Consider the following 19968-nt stretch of genomic DNA (forward strand, 5'->3'; position numbering starts at 1 on the left):
CTGGGCTTCCTTGGGTAGCCTCCTGGGTCCCCCTGTCTGCCACCCCACCCAGTAACACACCCTGCCCGCCCAATGCCACATCCTACCTGTGCCCTAGATGCCTCAGAAAAGCTCGCTGTATTCCTGTCCCCAGCACTCCCAGGTTTCTGCTAGAGGTAGACATGAAGACACTCAGCCGAAGGGTTACTTCCCAGACACTCTGTCTCCTCAGCAGTCAAAAGGCAAATCTTACCTCTCATGCCCCACCCCCACAGGCCTATGAACCCTAAGTCTGCAGGGAGAGGAGGGGAGCCACAATAGGATGCCATTCCTAGTGAGAAAGAGACTGTGGAATGAGTTCATCTTTCTGCAGCGTCCTACCCCTGTGCACAGGTAAACAGACTCTGACTTCTGACCGTGAGGGGCCCCGCAGAGAGAGCTGTCATGCACGTATGGTACTCACTTCAGTGCGACAGGTCATGACGGCGGCCACCGTCTTCTCTCCAGTGGTGGCGAAGCTCACCAGAGTGGCCTGTAAGGAACGTTAGGGATCAGTTTCCAGACAATGGGATGTAAGACAAATGTGTCTGGATTCCCAGTTCTGCCTCCTCCCAGCTTTGTCCTGGAAGACCTTCTGGTCCCAGCAAGCACACTGCTGCGGTTACCTGGGGAAAGTTTTTGAGCAGTGTCACGGAACCGTTGTGGTAGTTCAGCAGAGCGTAGTGGCCTGGGGACAGTTGTAGGAAAAACTGGGCCCGAGAACGAGCCATTGGACTGGGCTGTGTGGGCAGCACTCGGGGCTGGAATCCACTTCCAAATTCCAAGTCAGGAGACTGGGTGGAGAGGGGAAGCAAGAAGAAAAGTGGGATGCTTACCCCTCCCAGACCATCAAACCAGGACCTCTGTCACGCCTTGCCAGGGAGCAGTTCTAGACTAGGACAGATAGCTCCAGAAGCTCCTGCTCAGGTTCCCCAAAGGAGACAACGCCCTGCACCCTGACGACAGCTCAGCCAGAGGCCTACACCCTCCCCATGGCTGTCACAGCTCAGGAAAGCAGCAGTAACCTCACAGGGCAACCATGCCAGCTCCTGGCACCACAGAGGGGACCCCTCAGACCAGGAGTGCAGCCTCTCACCGGCAGCGGGATCTGCTGCAGTTCCCACTCTGTCTCCAGGGCCAAAGTGTGGAGGGAATGTGAGCTGGGGTCAGGGCACACCAGGACGGCGTCGTCGACCACACCACAGGACCCAGTGAGACGCTGCAGCCATGGAGTCCAAACCCTGACCTGTGGAGAAGTTCATGACAGACTCATGAGGATCACAGGGGCCCTCTCAGCAGATCCACAGAACCACTGCTGGAATGCGCAGAGGATCCCAAGATCAAAATGCACAGCTGGAATGCGCAGAGGATCCCAAGATCAAAATGCACAGCTGGAATGCGCAGAGGATCCCAAGATCAAAATGCACAACTGGAATGCGCAGAGGATCCCAAGATCAAAATGCACAGCTGGCCAAAAGCATGGCTGGTTTGAGAGGCTCTTCCCATCCTCACCCACCTCCATCAATCTCCAAAGCTCAAGTACTCAGCAGGAGTTTGTGTTTGGTCACTGGGAAAATGCACCCAATAACAGTAAATGCCTGATGGCACAGAGGGGTGTCAGATGTGGCTTCCTGTAATCATTTAATAATCACCTTTGGGGGCTGGAGAGATGGCTCAGTGGTTAAGAGCACTGGCTGCTCTTCCAGAGGTCGTGAGTTCGATTCCCAGCAACCACATGGTGGCTCACAACCATCTGTAATGAGATCTGGCACCCTCTTCTGGTGTGTGAGCATACATGGAGGCAGAATGTTGTATACACAATAAATAAATAAATCTTTAAAAAAAAAATAATAATCATCTTAGAAGAACTTAAAGGGACAGTGCCTAGATCAGAATAGCTTCCCAGCCAGCCCAAAAGAGCACCGTGTGTTAACAGAGTGCTTTAAACTCGTGCTGAGGACAAGTCAGCAACAGATGGGCATCAGGAACAGAACACAGGCAGCTTTTGCAGCTGCCCCGCTGAAGTCCTTGAACCCCCATGCAAAGAAGGCCTCTACCAACTCCTTCCCACCCACCAGGAGCCAGATGCCCTCTGTACCTGCTGAACAATCTCTCCATCCTCCACATTAAACTTGACAATGTTCACATGGCTGAAGGGAACGATGCCAAGGGCCCACACCACCCCGGAGCCGTAGGAATACACCATCTGGTAGTGGATGCTGTCACTAAGAAAGGGAAGAGAAGACAGGGCCACTGACTTAGCCTTTAGACTTGAGCTTCCCCAGGGCTTCCAAAACCATGCTGCCATTTCCTAGTGGATGTCATCATGAGCTGAAAACCCCCAAAGAGAGATTGTGCACCTCACAGAGCCTTTGCTTGTAGGTTCTTTGCTGCTGCCATTCGTAGTGCTAAGGATTAAACTCAGGGCCTTGCGAATGCTAGGCAAGTGTTCCACACTCAGCCCCATCCCTAGCCTTGCTTTTGTCTTGAATTTGAATTTCTCATCAACATTTCAAACTGGTATCACATATATAAACCAGATGGTCAGCTTTTCCTAAATGACAGAAGTGGCATGCCTCCATGTATATAGGGCACCACACCGGTTGTCTAAGGCTATGGAGGTAGGTCAGGCACACTGTAGTGCCCTGTAAGCCCCATCAGGTAGGCCAGACACACAAGATATTTTGTTCTTCTTCCTGTAGGACATTGACTTTTGAGGCTTGGGGGGAGATCTGTCTTTTTTCTTGCCACCATGCTCAGCTAAGAATTTGACTTTTTTTTTTTTTTGGCAAGACAAAGAATCAAACACAGGACCTTGTGCATGCCAGGTAGGCTCTCTACCACTGGTCTGGTCCATATCTCCAACTTAACTTTAACAATTTAACTTGCCCTAAACCTTTGAAAATAGCTGCAAGTGGCTGCAGCCAACCCTTGCCTGACCTTCTAGGCAACCTATTCCTTCCTTCCAATCCCCAGGACCTCTAGAAACACTTTGAGCCTCCCTCAGCTCCTCTCTATCATTCTGACTCTCACCGTGAAGAAAGATTCAGGATACTGTCAAGTGGCAGTTGAAAGGCCCAGAGCACTTCGTGTGTGAGCAGGAACAGCTCCCTTACACGGCAGCACTAGTACCCCAGTTTGTATTTTCTCCGCCCTACCAAGTACACTCCAAGTATGTAGCCACAGCCTTTTCACTCAGACCCACATGGAGGAGAACACTATTCCCATGTGATGCCAACAGGAGGGCCCCTGGCCAAGCACCCTCAAGGAGATGGAGGATGCGTAGGAACTGGGACAAGATAGTCATCACTTCAGAGGAAACTACCTTACCTCTCTGGAAGATGTTCCACCCACTTCAGGTGCCCACTGGAGAGGTGATGGAGGGTGAGAATCGTCTTCTTCAGAACTGCAATGTACCTCACTGACTCCTCCAGGCCCACCAGCCCAAGTGCCTGGAAACTGAACACAGGGAAGAGTGAGGGCACACCTGGATGCCAATGCTGGTTCTGCCTGATCTTGCCTCTAACTACTTGAGAATCTGTCTTGCCTGAGAACCACTAAGGTGCACTGCCCTCAAGCCCCCATGTCTCCCATGAGTTACCTCTTCCTTTCCCTAGGATTTCACAGAACTCAGACTAACCCTCTAGCAAGCCCCATCAGGAAATGCGGTCACTGTTGAGCTTATGACTACGTCCACAACTGGGCAAGAACTTGATGGCAGCTGCCTCACGTGGACAGTGTTCTCATTGCCTGGGATCCACCAAGTGCTAGGAACCAGGGGAACTGCTATCGTAAGATGTGTGAGCTAAAGCCAACAAGCGATAGAAGAATCTCAGCAAAGGTAAGGCAGCAATTCACGCTGTTCTATAACAGAGAGCTAAATTCCAAGCACGGTGATAGAGCTCTGCAGAAATGTCAGAAGTTCAAGGCCAGGACTGTCAAGATGGCTTGGCAGGTAAAGACACTTGCTGAGCAAGGCTGACAACCTACCTAAGTTCAATCCCCAAAACCTACTTAGAGGTAGAAAGAGAGAACTGACTCCACAAAGCTGGTCACTAATCCCTGCATGTGCACTCTGCGGCATGCACACTCCTCCCCACAGACACACACACACACTCACACATTCACATACACCAAAGTCAGCCTCATCTACATAGCTGCTTTGAGGGCAGCCTGGGCTACACGACACCTGTCTCAAAGCAAACAAACGTAAGGAACATGGAAAGCTTTGTACTATCCTCTTTTACCTAGAACACAGCAATCAAAGCTCATATATTATGGTAACATATATTACCATATGATTGGGACAATGTTCAAGAACAAACACTGTGCCGGGCGGTGGTGGCGCACGCCTTTAATCCCAGCACTTGGGAGGCAGAGGCAGGCGGATCTCTGTGAGTTCTAGGCCAGCCTGGTCTACAAGAGCTAGTGCCAGGACAGGCTCCAAAGCTACAGAGAAACCCTGTCTCGAAAAACTAAAAAAAAAAAAAAAAAAAAAAACACTGTATCTAGTACAGAGCTGTTCATCTAATAGGTGCTCAGTTAACTAAATCACAGAAAATCTCATTTGTAAATAACATAGAACTCTCAGTAAATACACACACTATATTTGGTACTATAACAACCAAATCAAGAATGGGCAGCTAAGCCAGATGCAGTGGCACACGAATTCTAGCACTCTGGAGGTTAAGGAAGAAGAATCTCTTAGAGTTCAAGGCCAGCCTGGTCTATGTATTTCCAGAACAGCCAGAGCTATGTAGAGAGACCCTGTCTAAAAAAGGGGGTGGGTAGTTGGGAGACATCTGGGGCTAGAGAGAAGGCTCTGTGGTTAAGAGCACTGGCTACTCTTCCAGAGTACCAGAATTCAACTCTCAGCGCCCACATGGTGGCTGCAATCATCTGGTAATCCAGTGTCAGGGGATCCAAAATGTTCTTCTGGCCCCCCACAGGGACTGCACTCATGTGGTCCATAGACAAAGACATACAAGTAGACAAAACACCCATACACATAAGAAATTTTTTTTTTAAAAGAACAGGCATCTGATGCGCCTGTTCTTGCACCTGTTCTTCAGTGGTCCTTGAAGAAGGGGGGGGGGGGGGCACAAAGGCCCAGAGTTGTTCATCCATCCAGATCCCTTCACTCAGCCACAAGGATTTCCCTACCTGCCACTGTCCAGAGTTATCTCCCAGTTCAGGCCCCCGATGTTGGTCTCCCAAGAACGCATGATTCGCCCTCCATTGGATACAGTGATTGCATCTGGAAGAGACAAAGACCACTGTCATTTCCCACTCTTGTTCTGTGGCCTGGTAAGAGCTGTGGGCCATGATCCCACCTCCAGCTTTGGATGCAGACAGGTGGTAAGCAGGCACCTGCCCTTCACTGTAGGAAGCACCCCTTCTTCTTTCCCCATCAGGCCCTACGCAAAGCCAAGAATCAAGCAAAGGGAGATGGCGCTGACTCCAAACGAAGACGGGGGCCTCTGCTTACCTTGTCCATAGAGCAACATAGCATCCACAGCCCCTTCTGCTGTGCCCTTGTCAACATGGCGCCACACTGAAAGATAAAAGAATCAGACGTTGCTGTGAGTCACTGTGGCCCAACGAGACAGGAAGGGACTGAGATCTTCATTTACATAGCTTTATCCAACTTTAATTAGGAAGTAAGGAATATAATAAGTGCTATGACTATACCCACTCACTGGAGTGTGAGGGAGGAGGGGTTCAAGAGGTATTGCTTTTCCCATCTAGGCTCGCAGCCCCTCCAGTCCACCACCACCCCATGAAACATACAAAGGAACAAAAATAAGATTAACAAAACACCCAACATGGCAGCTCACAACTGTCTGTAACCCCAGTTTCAGAGGACCCGACACCCTCACACTGACATACATGCAGGTCAAACACCAATCACATGAAACAAAAATCTAAAAAATATACCCAAAAATTAATAAAATCTACCCAATTCATAAGTAAAGAGTTTACTCTTTTCACAATCTAAATTTCTACAAACAATCCCAGCAGCAGGGATATCTCAAGGGTAGTCATGCAAGCCTTTACTGCAAAACAGGATAGAATGCAGCTTTTGCAGTGTTATCTTGGTTAAGGACCTTCAGGATTGAGGAGATTACAAAGACCAGCAACACAGATCTACACACTGAAAGATGGTAAGACTGGAGAAGACAAAAAGAAGACGAGCAGTAGGTTACACACTTCAGTCAGCTCCCCTCCCGGCTCCACAGCTCACTCACAGATCTCTCCAGTGCGAGAATTCAACGCTGCAATGACATTCTTCTCTGTGGCCACAACCAATTTCTTGGACCCAGGGGAATATTCCAAGGAGGCAAACTTGAGCTTCCCAATATACTGCTGTCTCCTGAGGAAAAGTGTGGGGGAACATCAGGGCAAAGTCATCACCAGGATGAGACAAATTGCTGGCTTCACACCAGCCCATCTCCCTCACCACACTTAAGAAATGCGTGCAAGGGGGCTGGAGAGATGGCTCAGTGGTTAAGAGCATTGCCTGCTCTTCCAAAGGTCCTGAGTTCAATTCCCAGCAACCACATGGTGGCTCACAACTATCTGTAAAGAGGTCTGGTGCCCTCTTCTGGCCTTCAGGCATACAGACAGAATATTGTATACAAAATAAATAAATAAATATAAGAAATGCGTGCAAACGAAGAGCTCTGACCATCCCCAAGATTTGTGTGTCGTGTGCCTCGTAAGCAAAGGGAGACAGGAGAGAATTACCACCAAATAGATGAGTGACCTGTTACTCTGGCAACATCCCTCCGAGTCCTCAGCCTTACTAACTTTTAGCTGCACCAAACAGACTTCTAGTTACGTAGGCTGCAATAAGGAAGGAAATACTGCTGCCTGGGCCACATTGAGCAAACATGGCATTCAGACTGCATCTCTCATTTAGACCCCTTTTGTTTCAAAGGTGCTAAACTGATAGTAACGTTTAGACTTAGTCTTTTTTTTTTTTTTTTTTTTTTTTGGTTTTTCGAGACAGGATTTTTCTGTGGCTTTGGAGCCTATCCTGTAACTAGCTCTGTAGACCAGGCTGGTCTCGAACTCACAGAGATCCGCCTGCCTCTGCCTCCCGAGTGCTGGGATTAAAGGCGTGCGCCACCATCGCCCGGCTCAGACTCAGTCATTTCTATGTGTATTTTCACGTGAGTCTCTTCTGTTTGTAGCCACGAGACAACCCTACCAAGTCTGCAAGGCAAATGTAATTGCCTACATTTTACAAATGAGGAAACCAAAGTCCAGAAAGTCCAGGGTTCCAAAATGAAGACCTTTTAAAAATACTATTGCTCAGCTGTATGTCAGTTTCCCCAAGCAAACGCAACAGTTAAGCAGCCAAATAGTCGTTTAAACTGAAACAAGCAGGGCCTGAAGGGAGAGTGAGTGAATGAATATCTGGCTGATAGGTTTGGAGAGGACACTGTGTCCAGAGTGTTCCTCGGGGAGGAGGGGGAGAGAGAACGTTAGAACTTTGGAAGCTGTAAGACAAGAGGGCTAAGAAACAACAGGACGGTGAAACTTCACAGGGGGCTGGTGACCTCTGACACCCAGGAGATCACAAACCTGACAGCCACAGAATCGGAAAGGCGGGAAAGGAGGGAATCAGTGACCTCTGACCAAAACCTTAAAGCATGCCTGAACGGCGGGGCTGGTTCCATTGCGGCGCAATCTGCAGAGTCATATACGGGGCGGCTCGGAAAGGTTCCCTGGCTGCTTAATTTAATGATCCCAGGTCTTCGCCTCCAAATTCCTCGCATCTGAAGAAGGGACGCTCACATTTTCACTCTGCACAAGGTGCAGCATTCATTCATTCACCTCTCTCTTAAAGGCCCTGGTGTAAGTTATGAACTCGGTCCTGCTCCATGGCAATCCCCTCCTGCTAACCGGAGGGAGACAGATGCTGGCAAAGCTGACAGCTACTTCCTGGAGAAGCGTCACCTATACGCACCAGTCAAACTTGCCCACTTGGTCTTCGTAGACCGCGGCCGCAGGGAGAAGCAGCGTAACCCAAAGCCAGAAGCCGGACGCCACAGCAGCCACCATGATTGAAGTCCAAGCACCGCCAGCCGCTATCCCGGCATGCACTGGGCCTCAAGCCCCTCCCTGCGCCGAACCATAGAGAGGAAGCGGCGTGGGCGCTCAGGGCTCGGGAGCCGCCGGGATTGGAAGGAAAGGAGGGACAGGAGAGATCTGGGACCTGGGCCGAGAAGTGACCTTCCAGGCACAGAACAGAGTGCAAACGGGGAGAGACAGCCCGCCTCGGTTCGGGTCAGGCCTACGCGAGGGGCAGCCCCGAGCGCCGTCCCAGAAGCCCCCGCGCCGCCCTGGTCCTGACGGGCCGACCGGTCTTCCGCTGCACGTGTCGTCAGAGCGATGCCCAAATCTAAGCGAGACAAGAAAGGTGGGCTCCGGGGATCTCAGCTATGGGGGCAACGGGGACATGGGTGAGACGCCGAGGCCTCTCCAAGGAGATCCGCCGGCCGGGGTGGCGGGTTGGCGTAGAAAGGTCACCGGGAGATCTGGAGTCTGGGCCGGACCGACAGGCAGCTCCCGAGACAGCGTCTTGTGTCCCAGGCTTACCTCGAGCTCGCCAGCGACGAGGGTCTTAAACTGTTGACCCTACCTCCCGGTTCTTGGGGTTACAGGCATGCACCACTAAGCCTAGTTTTTGCTGAGCTACCAGCTGAGCACTGAGCTACATCCCCTGCCGCGCGCGTGTGTGTTTGAAACAGGATCTTGCAATGTAGCTCAGACTCGCTGTGTAGTCTAGGCTGGTCTCAAATTCAAGGGCTTCCCCCTACCTCATCCTCTCCAGAATGTAGGAATTTTACAGTCATGCATCGGCGTATCTGATGGCGGCTAGTGCGGTGTTTTGTTTTGTTTTGTTTTTTGCCTTTTTTTTTTTTTTTAGGTTTTTCAAGACAGGGTTTCTCTGTAGCTTTGGTGCCTGGCTCTTGTAGACCAGGCTGGCCTCGAACTCACAGAGATCCGCCTGCCTCTGCCTCCCGAATGCTGGGATTAAAGGCGTGCGCCACTACCACCCGGCCTTTTTCTTAGTTTTTTAGTGCCGGGTCCTTGAACTCTCCATCTTCAGCCTTCGCCCTAGATTCCAAACTGGGCCACCACATAGTGAACTGGCACTAGTGAACTGTGGGTGTTAGGAGACAAGATAGTTGAACAAAAAGGGTCTGGCGCCATCAAACTCACCGCTTTAGTTCGGCTGTGTGTGTAGGTGTGTATCCTATGTCCCAGTCAAGTTAAGTATGGTTTGGCTGGTAGTAAAAGTGAAGTATGCAGAAAGTGGAAACGGTACTGTTTTGTATGATGTGGTCAGGGAAGCTCTCAGTGGCAAGACGACAAAAAAAAATCCCCAGGAAAGGAAAGTAAGCTGACTGTACAGTTGTCTGAGAGCAGGTGGTTCTGCATAGCAGACCCTGAAGAGAAAGGGCTCTGGAGTTAACATACTGGGGGACAAGAGGCCAATGCGGCTGCAGTCAAGTGGACAAACTAGGGTTGAGGGGAAAGGATCTGGCCTTGGATGTGGCTGTACTCGAAAAGGACCACTTTGCCTCCCTCGATAGCCTGGAGAATATGAGGACAGAGATGAAGCAGCAAGGGCGGACACCACCAGGGGAATGCCAAACTGAACCGAAATCCTAGCAGCGGAGAGTCTGAGAATGGCTGGCTCAATGTGCTTGCCGTTGAGTGTGTACATTGTAGGGACTGTGAGTGGCAGGCAGGGTAGATAAAAGACATTTCACATGCTGGGGACAAAGCTAGGGCTTTGTAACTAAAGTTCTGGTGAGCTCTTATGAAGTCATTTGGTTTTGTGGAGGGAACCCTGGTCAGATGTAGCAAATGCCAGAAACTTTTCCGGAAGTGGAACAGATAGGGCCTTGGTTACTTTTCAGTAGCAGTTCTTGTGCGCCCCACCCCACCCCCAGCATTGTTGTATCCTCAGGTCCGGGCACAAAATTGAAATGTGGGTATGTAGTAGACTAGAAGAGACGTGGTCCCAAAAAGATGAGTCGGTACATGCAAGTAATCCCAGCACTTAGGAAGCAGAAGCAAGGAAATGTATCTTGAGTTCAAGGCCGGCCAAGCAGCCTTGTAGCAAGGTCCTGCCTTTAAAAAATAAAAAAAGGGAAGAATTGTTTCTATTATTCCATAGCCGAGCCTAGCCATTGATAGCCTGTGCACCATGCCCTGTAGCAGGAAAGGGTCCTGCATGTTAGGGCTGCCACTGAGAGCACTCTTGTCAGCAGCAGTGAGTCAGGAAATCCAGCAGTCAGCCCAAGGGACTGAGGGCGCCTGGTTTGTGCTAGGAGCTCTACTTAGGGGTCTCTGGGTCCAGAAGTATTAGATAGTCTTAGATAAGCAAGCACTCTCCCAGCCTTGAATGTCAGAAATGCCAGGATCCATTGCTGCCTCCCTCACACTGGCTTAGTTCAGCCACACCTCCAAAGAACAAAGCTAATCTCTAAAGCATCCAGATTCAACACTCAACACCATCCTTTTCTTGGTTTTAGTTTCCTTAACAAAAACTGCCAAGAAAGGCTTGGAACTGAAGCAGAACCTGATAGAAGAGGTAAGTTTTTGCTCCTTTACTTTTCTAGTATGTATTTCCGGGGCTGGAGAGATGGCTCAGCGGTTAAGAGCATTGCCTGCTCTTCCAAAGGTCCTGAGTTCAATTCCCAGCAACCACATGGTGGCTCACAACCATCTGTAATAAGGTATGGTGCCCTCTTCTGGCCTGCAGGGATACACACAGACAGAATATTGTATACATAATAAATAAATATTTTAAAAAAAAAACCTAAAATCTAGTATGTATTTCCTCGGTAGGCGTGGAGGAGGACTGTTAGAAGTGTGTTAAAATCAGAAGCCACAGTTTTCCATCCTGCTCCCAGGTTCGCAGCCCTAGTTGAGCTCTGTGTACCTCCCACATCAGCAAATGCATTTTCCGCACAATCCTCCACTCCATCCCCTAAGCTTCCCTGTGATCCAGGGCTGGGTGGTGCTATTGCTGTTTTGCACTCTGGGTAATGGAAACTTATTAGTGAGTTTGTAATGCTGCCCAGTATCAGAAGCCTAGAAATCGCCAGGTGTGGTGACTGTGGCCATTCCTCTGCAGCTGACCTGCTAGCCCTCTACTGAGGGCCAGGGAAGCCCAGCCTCCTGGAAGTAGAGCTTCACCGCAGAGAGGCTGTAGCAAGCAGCCTGGCAAGACAGTGCAGATGAGGTGTCTCTCCAGGTTTATCAAAACGATGAGGCTCCTGTGGTTTTCACTTAGGCAGGGGCCTTCCCACAGTGGGTAGATGTTTCTAGATTAACTGTAAGTAGACAAAGGAAAACACTGGTCATGGAAGACCATAAGGTATGGGTTCCTGCTCACCTGCTGGAGTGGGTGACCTTGGTGTCACTCCTGTCAATGGTAAGTGACCAGATTAAAGGCCTGTAGGTGATTCTCTAGCATGAGGCCAGAGTTGCTCGACCCATGCTGCCCCTTCACCTCTAGAGCCTCATGAATTGTCCCACAGCTTCGGAAATGTGTGGATACATACAAGTACATCTTCATCTTCTCTGTGGCCAACATGAGGAACAACAAGCTGAAGGACATCCGGAATGCCTGGAAGCACAGCCGGTGAGCAGGCAGTGGGAAGAGGAAGGAGCACCAGGTAGGAGGGATGAACTGTGCCATCAGAGCCCAGCAGCAGGACTGACCCTTAGGGTCTGCAACTCACTTGCTGAAGGGGACCATTTTTGTTAGAGGTGGGCTTTCCCTGAGCTGCTGGTCAATAGGGCTTGGTGTTTACTTGAGATGTTTGAGATTGGTTCCTTCAGAAAAGTGGCCCCTGGGGTCTGGCTTCCTGGCAGGCTAGAATGTCATTATGTGTATCCACAGACTGACCCCGAAGCAGGCTGCAGCAGCTGATGGGTTGTAGTACTTGGGTGGGTGTTTCTGGAGTCAGTCTCCCCACAGTCACAAGATGGGTGGTCTGTGATGTTGGCAGTGAGCTGACTCAAACTGTTAGCAAGGTCGGGTTCTCTGGAGAAGAACATGGAAACAGGAATTGTGAGGACACGTGGGTGGGTTACACGGAGAACAAAGCCTCTAGCCTCTTCTGATCTGAGCTCCCAGGACTCCTGGCACTGGCTCACAGCCCCGTTTCTTTATAGGATGTTCTTTGGCAAAAACAAGGTGATGATGGTGGCCTTGGGGCGAAGCCCATCTGACGAATACAAAGACAACCTACATCAGGTAGGTACTGGCCCTCGCTAAGTGAGGCTTGAGCTCTGCTGCCTCCTCTCCTGCTCTTCCCTGTGCTGGGTGACTTCGGTGGGTTCAGAAGAGGCAAGCTCTGCTTAAATCTGTCTTCTCCTTAATCTGCAGACTCATGGGGTGGTTCCTATTGTGCCCTCCTGCCCTGTGTACTAGGGGTTGTACCAATCAGAAAAGGTTTCTGATGATAACCGGGCGTCCCCAGTGCCTGGGGCCCTTAGTGAAGGAGCAGTGGTGCTCACTGTCGTTTTTCAGGTCAGCAAGAAGTTGAGAGGTGAAGTTGGGCTCCTCTTTACCAACCGCACAAAGGAGGAGGTGAACGGGTGAGTGTCTCTGAGGGGTGGGGGGAGAAGCTGAGGGTCGGGAAAGCTGAAAGGGTGGTTCCGTAGTGACATCGAACTGGGGCTGGGTCCTGGAAGCCTCTTACTAGAACCAGATTCTGTGACCAGGGTCCTCCCCTTTGGGTGCTAGAACACAGCCAAGATGGACAAGGACAGGAGGTCCTGCATTGTGTGCACTCAGTGGAGGGTCAGACTTGTGAATGGAGACACAGCTGGGAACTTTCCCATCACTCTTCTCTGCCTTAGGTGGTTCACAAAGTATACTGAAATGGATTTTGCTCGAGCTGGGAACAAAGCAACTTTAACTGTGAGCCTGGATCCAGGGCCCCTGAAGCAGTTCCCTCATTCCATGGAGCCACAGCTGAGGCAGCTGGGCCTGCCCACTGCCCTCAAGAAAGGTAGGTGGCTGGAGAGGTGGCTCAGGGTTAGGAGTAGTGGCTGCTTTTACATAGGACATGGGTTTGACTTCCAGCACCCTCTGGCCTCCACAGGCAGCAGGTTTTCACATGGTCCCACTATCATACATTTAGGCAAAACACCCCTACACATAAAAAATTTTTTAGAAAAAGAAGAAAGGAAGGAGCCAGACAGTGATGGGGTAAGCCTTTAATCCCAGCACTGAGGAGGCAGAGGCAGGTGGATCACTGAGTTTAAGGACAACCTGGTCTACAGAGTGAGTTCCAGGACAGCCTAGGGCTACAGAGAGAAACCCTGTCTGGAAAGAAGAAAGGAAGATTGTAAGAAAGTCTAGAACGAAAAGCCACTCAAAACCACCTTCCCCCAGGCTCTCCCCTCTGACCAGCCACTTCTCCAGTTTCTCCTGAGAAGGCAGGGCTGTGCACTCATCTCTTGCAGGACATGGAAGAGGCAGCCACTGTCCCTGTGGGTGCTAAGCTACAGGGAAGAGAGTCTGAGGCCAAATGCTTCCTGGCACCGAGTGCTAGCAGCAGGGGCCTTGGGAGCTCTGCTGGGAGTAACTTGCTGTCCCCCAACAGGTGTGGTGACCCTGCTGTCTGACTATGAGGTGTGCAAGGAGGGCGATGTGCTGACTCCAGAGCAGGCCCGGGTCTTGGTGAGTCTGGGTCTGCAGCCTGGGGGAAGAGCCGTTGTCATTATTAACCTTCTGCTGGGACGTGGTTCACAGATGCTACTCCTCACTCTGCTTTCTCCTCCTGTTACAGAAGCTTTTTGGGTATGAGTTGGCTGAATTCAAGGTGACCATCAAATACATGTGGGATGCCGAGTCAGGGAGATTCCAGCAGATGGACAGTGAGCTGCCTGAAAGTGCATCTGCTTCTGAGGGAGAGTCAGAGGAAGAGGATGACAGCTGACTCTAGAGCGTGGGACGGAGGACTTCCAGCAAGTTCTTTATCTCCATTGTCACCAGGACTGCTGTCACCCCTCTGAGGGAGCGGCTCTTTATTTTGATGTGGATGTGGACAAGAGAGGAAGCTGGGGTGGGACTTTGTTTCTACAAAGAATAAAATCTTGTCCTCGGGATTTTTCCTGTAGATGGCAAGAGACTTTTCCTAGTGAAAAGGCATTCAGCTTTGTGCTTCTGTTTGAGCCTGCACAGCCTGGCCCCTCGACACCACAGCCCTGCAGATAGCTGCCAGCAGCACCCAGGCTCGGGTGTGCTCTCTAGCCCTTTGTCTGAAATGCATTGGCTGAGGAGAGTTTTGAGCCCGGGCAACTTCATCACACGGGAGGGGAGGTAGAGACAGGTAGATTAGGAATTCAAAGTCCACCTGACCTACCAAAGACCTTGTCTCAGAAACTAAAACAAATAGCTTGGTAGATGAATTGGAGTTGAGGGCATTGGTCACTTGTTAACTTGTATTGCGTGTCATAGATCCTTCAAATTTGGGGAGAAAAAGGAAAGGGCTAATACTGGTACCTTCTACCTGTCTTCCACCTAAGTGTTTACCAAAGGTTAGTAACAATTCAGCAGTTTCTTCTGGTTTTCTTTTTTTTTTATTTTTTTATTTTTTTTTTTGGTTTTTCGAGACAGGGTTTCTCTGTGGTTTTGGAGCCTGTCCTGGAACTAGCTCTTGTAGACCAGGCTGGTCTCGAACTCACAGAGATCCGCCTGCCTCTGCCTCCCAAGTGCTGGGATTAAAGGCGTGCGCCACCACCGCCCGGCTTCTTCTGGTTTTCTAACAAGGATATGAAAATATATATTCACACAAAACCTTATATATATGTGTGTTTCTCTGTTCTTTAAAATAATACATGTACATATATTTGTGCATACATGGCATGTACATGTATGTATGCACTTACATGTACAAACCTATATACTTAGATGACATATACACACATGCATACACATGCACACATATGTATTAGAATCTTCTGTATCTCAGGTTGTCTTCAGTCATGTAGTTGAGAATGACCTTGAACTTCTTGTTCTTTTGCCTACTTAGTGCTGGGATGACAGGTGTTGGAAATCTCACCAGGATTTTGTGACCATGGTGCCCTCTACCAACTGAGCCATATATCCACCATCAAGGAGACTTTAGAGTTGGTCACGTGGAAGTGACAGAATACAGAAACAACCTAAATGTCCCTCTAGGTAGAGTGGGCAAAGGACTAAGCTGTGAACTCACGGTAGCAGAGGAGTCTCAGCAGGTGGAAGAAGCCTCGGGGCCACACGCGTGATTCTGCGTGTAACACTGCTGCAGAGACAACTCCACGGGGACAGGAAACAAGGACAGAAAGGCGGCTCGGCAGTTAAAGCACTGGGGGCTCTTCCAGAGGACCAGGTGTGATTTCCAGCACCCACATGGCCGCTCACAACCTTCTGTAACTGCACTTCCAGGGGGTCCAGTGCCCTCTCTGGCTCCTCCGCTAATGCAGACCCCAGACCTTGGCAGAACTGACTCCATGATGGAAATACCATTCAGCTTATAAAACTCAGCATGGAGACAGCATCACCTTTTCAAATGAAGCAAAAACCTAATCCCTCAGATCTATAGTTCTGGGGATGTCTCTCACTGTACCCACCTTGATTTTTGTCTTCTGCAGTACTGTTTCTCGCAAACACTGAAGTATGTTAACCTCAAATATGGTTTTTGTGCTTAAAAGCTCACCCTGAGAAAGGCTCAGGGCTACACTGGGATCCCAAATGTCTAGTGTAGTCTCTGGCCGGCTAATAGAGACTTGCTGTTGGCTTAAACCCTTGTGTGAGCCACCTTCTCTGGTGGGTACCCCACAACACTCCAGCACCAGAACACATACCATTGGCTTCCAGGGTCCTGGGAGAGAGGATATGTAGAACCGTGTTGGGTGATGAGATTGTGTGTTGATTTGGGTGGCTCAAGACTATGCCACTGTCAAAACTAAGAGCTGTACACTAAAAAGAGGGTCTTTGCTAAGTGTGATGACACATTTTTTGAGAAGATTGCTTTCATGTTGGAAGCTAGCCTGGACTATATAGTGAGGTCCAGTCCAGCCTGGCTTACAGTGTGAGACCATATTTCCAAAACAGAGAAGGGAAATCCTCTGTGTTCATACAAACACAAATCCTTCATGGACCCCAGGACAGCAATCACCCCTCTGGGAGGAGCAGCTCTTTATTTTGCTGTGCATTAAGACAATGGAGGAAGCTGGGGCAGGACATTGCCTCTATAAAGAATTAAATTTTGTCCACAGGGTTTTCCCTGTACAGCAAGAGATTTTGCCTAGAAAAGGCCTTAAGCTTTGTGCTTCTGCTTGGGGCCTGCATGGCCCTGCTCCTTCAACATCCCAGCACTAACTGCAAAGCTGCCAGCATCTCCTGGAGTTGGGTGTCCTCTCTGGCCCTTTGTCTGGAATGGATTGGCTGAAGAAAGTTCCGTGTCTGGGCAACTGCACCACTTCCCCATAAGCGTGCAGACACACAGACACAAACCAGGGCTAAGGCTGACGTGCCAGGATCGAGGGCCTGTCGCTAAGGCAGAGGGAAGTCACTGCTGGGAATGGGAGCAGTGGTTTGAGTCAGACTCCCCCTATGTAGCACAGGCTGGTCTTGAATTTGCAGCAATCCTCCGGCCTCTGAGCCTCAAGTACTCCTGTGTGATGCCGCACCTGGCTGGTTAGCTGTGTCCCACAGGAGGGCAGAGCTATATAACTCAGCGGTAAAGCATCTGCCTGCCAGGATTACAGTTCCTTCCCTAGCAGCACACAGAAACTGATTCAAGTTGTTGGGCCTGCAGACCCCTTTAGATGTCCCGGCCTCTGCCCCAGAGAATTTAAAGTGCAGAGAGACCACCCAGACTGAATAGATGGACTTCACAATCATGGACCTACAAACCCAGGACAAGCCAGTGTGCTCATGCCTGTAATCCCTGCACCTCAGAAAACTGACGTAAAATTGAATGTTTGAGGCTGAGCCAGACATGATGACACACATCTTAGTCACAACTCTTGGGGCGGCAGAGGCAGGTGGGTCTCAAAATTGGAGCACAGTCTGCTCTTCATGGCTGGCTAGTTCCAAACCAGCCAAGGCTACGTAGAGCCTGTCTCAAAAAATAAATGATGCCAGTCTATACTATAAAAAAGCCAGACATGGTAAGCACACCAGTAGTTGGGAGCTAAAGACAAGGAGACCTGATATGCAGCAGATTCAAGGCAGCATAGTATATAAAGTCTCTGTCTCAAAACCAAGAATCAGAAAACTGAGTAGGTAGAAGCTGTGGAATCTTCCTTTACTCTATGTAAATATACGTCCCTGTGATTGGTTTCAAAGAAGCTGAGTGGCCAATAGCTGGACAGCATAAGGTTAGTCAGGAGAACCAGACTAAGGACACTAGGAAGAAGAAGGGCAGAGTCAGAGGGGTCTCCTCCAGACACTGAGAGGAAACAGGAGGTGCAGGAGGAAAGAGAGGTAATGGCACTTGGCAGATGGAGATTAATAGAAATGGGTTATGTCGGTGGCCATGTCAGAGGAGCAACAATGGAGATCAACTTCAGGGTGTCAGCCCACCAGGAGGAAAATCCCTGGCGGGTGAGTCTCAGACAGACACGGCCCCGAGACCACAGACTCCAGAATGTCTTTGACTTCTGCTGTCTTTCTCTGGTATCTGGTATGGTGTGAATGGTGTGGGGAGATCCCCACTGCCTGCAATGTAGCATGATTATCTCATAGGAACATCCCATTCTACTGGGCGTTTTACCTGTGGGGTGTTTTTAAGATGATTTCTTCTTAAACTCTACTGATTGATAGTAATAATGTTAGTTATTTCTGGTGATTAAAAATAAGTACAAGGAAGTGTTCCACAGCTAGGACCTTCAAGTTTCACCTGAGGAGCTGCAGAGATGCAGGTCAGGTTCATAGTTAAGGAAACAATTGAGTCCCCAGGAGCCAGGCTGGCTCAGATCCTTTTAATGTCAGTGTTGGTTACAGAGTACATCTTACCGGAGATAAAAGATTGAAAATAACTTAAAAGTTAGACTGGGATGTTTTTGCCAAATAGCTCTGAGGTGAAAAGCCCACGAGGACGGTCTGAAGGCACACAGTTGAATGAGGAACTCGTTAAGTCAGGGAACAAATGCACAGCAGCCCAATGTCTACTAGATGACGTCATGTTCTTGCTAGGACCAGTGGTGATCAAAGATGATTAATTCCTAGTGCCCATTTTTGCCCTCAATCTCCTGACATAAAAACTATTGATGAGGGGGCTGGAGAGATGGCTCAGAGGTTAAGAGCATTGCCTGTTCTTCCAAAGGTCCTGAGTTCAATTCCCAGCAACCACATGGTGGCTCACAACCATCTGTGATGGGGTCTGGTGCCCTCTTCTGGCCTGCAGGTATACACACAGACAGAATATTGTATACATAATAAATAAATAAATATTAAAAAAAAAAAGAACTATTGACGAAGGTGGTGGCACACGCCTTCAATCCCAGCACTTGGGAGGCAGAGGCAGGTAGATCTTTGTGAGGCCAGCCTGGTCTACAAGAGCTAGTTCCAGGACATGCACCAAAGCTACAGAGAAACCTTGTCTCAAAATACCAAAAAAAAAAAACAAAAAAAAAAAATAAAACCCAACAACAACAAAAAAAAACCATTGATGAGTGGGTGTGCACCCTAAAGGTTTAAAGCAGAGCTGACTGATTCTTTTTCATATAGAAAAGTCTAGATCTGTGATTCCTTTAAGATTCCTTGTAAGATTACTTTTCATGATAATGAAGTGATTGGTCCTTTCTTTGTAAACACAACACGCAGTCTGCCGGTAAAGAATATCTTGCTGGCTTTTACACAGTTAATCTATAACATGTTGCTTGAGTATAAATGTACATGGGTTTTTGGTTAACTTCTTTTTCACCTTTAGTATGTAAAAAGTTTAATCATGTAAGGGAGATGGAAAATATGCTGTTTTATGCTTGTATTCATCGTAATCATTCACTTGAGAAACAGAATGTAACCACATTGTAATATTCATATTTCCTGGAAGATTTTGCTGGGGTGTATAAGCTGTAAGGGGAAGAATAAAGATAAAATGGGTTAGATTGAAATCATCAGGAAAGAGAGTTAGGATCAAAGTATGTAACTTTTGGCAGACATGTTGAGCAGCACCAGATTCTGCCCAGCACTTCCTGGTCCACTGAAGCTCACAGAAGGAGTATACAGGTCTCTCAGGGAGCATATACCAATCACCAGAGATATATTCCAGGACAGCATAGAATCTCCCTAGCCGTCCTGGACACATGGCTAAAACATGCTTAGCCTCTGTCTCACTCATGCTGGGGTTAAAGAGATCCACCTGCCTCTAGGACGACACACCAGCACACCTGGACTCACTGCGACATGCGAAAGAAGAAACTTTGTCATCCCAACATGGGAAGAAGATGTCCTTGCCTGAGACCTAATGCTTTGGGAGGGGGGCTCTGATCCCAAAGAGGCCTTGTGGAGTTGGCGGGCTGAGGAGAGGAGGAGGAGGACAGGATCTGAGCGTGAATCCAAATGGCTGCCAGCAGGATTTTATTAAGAAAAGATTCCACCTTTTATGCTGTGTAGTTACACATAGGATTGAATGGGAGACAGACAAGGAGCATGTGACTGGGATGTGGCCTCAAGTCAGGGGTTAAGAAGTCTAGCATTGACCTTGACAATAGGCACCAGTGTTAGTGGCAGGGCCTTAAGTTCCTCACAAGGGAATGAATGGAGACCCTTGCTTATCTAAATGCCTGACCCTGGGAAAAGGACTTGTGGGGAGCACTTATAGTACCATTTCTTATTCTTATATGGACCTGTTACCCTCAGAACACTCCCAAAAGGGAAGGTCATGACATCTTACTCTTTTCCCATGATACCAT

The 19968-nt window shown here is 49.1% G+C and overlaps 2 protein-coding genes across 5 annotated transcripts in view; one reads left to right on the forward strand and one right to left on the reverse strand.

The window, feature by feature from the left end:
• The window catches only part of Emc1 (ER membrane protein complex subunit 1), a 23621-nt gene extending 15409 nt beyond the window's left edge, over positions 1-8212 (reverse strand). For 2 of the 4 annotated variants that reach the window (XM_041651652.1, XM_041651649.1), the window contains exons 1-10: positions 7994-8212; positions 6267-6391; positions 5507-5572; positions 5182-5275; positions 3349-3477; positions 2117-2243; positions 1115-1264; positions 645-812; positions 443-511; positions 87-149 (exon numbers count right to left, since the gene is read on the reverse strand). In XM_041651652.1, the coding sequence (XP_041507586.1) occupies positions 87-149; positions 443-511; positions 645-812; positions 1115-1264; positions 2117-2243; positions 3349-3477; positions 5182-5275; positions 5507-5572; positions 6267-6391; positions 7994-8088 (1086 nt within the window). In that variant the 5' untranslated portion in view covers positions 8089-8212. The remainder of the gene's footprint in view (positions 1-86; positions 150-442; positions 512-644; positions 813-1114; positions 1265-2116; positions 2244-3348; positions 3478-5181; positions 5276-5506; positions 5573-6266; positions 6392-7993) is intronic. The other 2 variants (XM_041651651.1, XM_041651653.1) reach the window with 2 other exon arrangements.
• Mrto4 (MRT4 homolog, ribosome maturation factor) lies at positions 8192-14169 on the forward strand. Its single transcript, XM_041651654.1, has 8 exons — positions 8192-8446; positions 10575-10633; positions 11586-11689; positions 12226-12307; positions 12584-12651; positions 12916-13067; positions 13665-13741; positions 13851-14169. The coding sequence occupies exons 1-8, from the start codon at positions 8419-8421 to the stop codon at positions 13998-14000; spliced, it is 720 nt and encodes a 239-aa protein (XP_041507588.1). The 5' UTR covers positions 8192-8418; the 3' UTR covers positions 14001-14169.
• The last annotated feature ends 5799 nt before the right edge of the window (positions 14170-19968 follow it).

This window comes from Microtus oregoni, unplaced genomic scaffold, assembly GCF_018167655.1.
Source record: "Microtus oregoni isolate MIOR12 unplaced genomic scaffold, Mior012 000005F_ref0000423, whole genome shotgun sequence".
Taxonomy (NCBI): domain Eukaryota; kingdom Metazoa; phylum Chordata; class Mammalia; order Rodentia; family Cricetidae; genus Microtus; species Microtus oregoni.

Excerpts from the sequence above, each read along its gene's own strand:
- Mrto4 (XM_041651654.1), top strand. The coding sequence starts at position 8,419 with ATGCCCAAATCTAAGCGAGACAAGAAAG. Across the intron at positions 11,690-12,225 it reads AATGCCTGGAAGCACAGCCG|GATGTTCTTTGGCAAAAACA; the intron begins GTGAGCAGGCAG and ends GTTTCTTTATAG. Across the intron at positions 12,308-12,583 it reads ACAAAGACAACCTACATCAG|GTCAGCAAGAAGTTGAGAGG; the intron begins GTAGGTACTGGC and ends GTCGTTTTTCAG.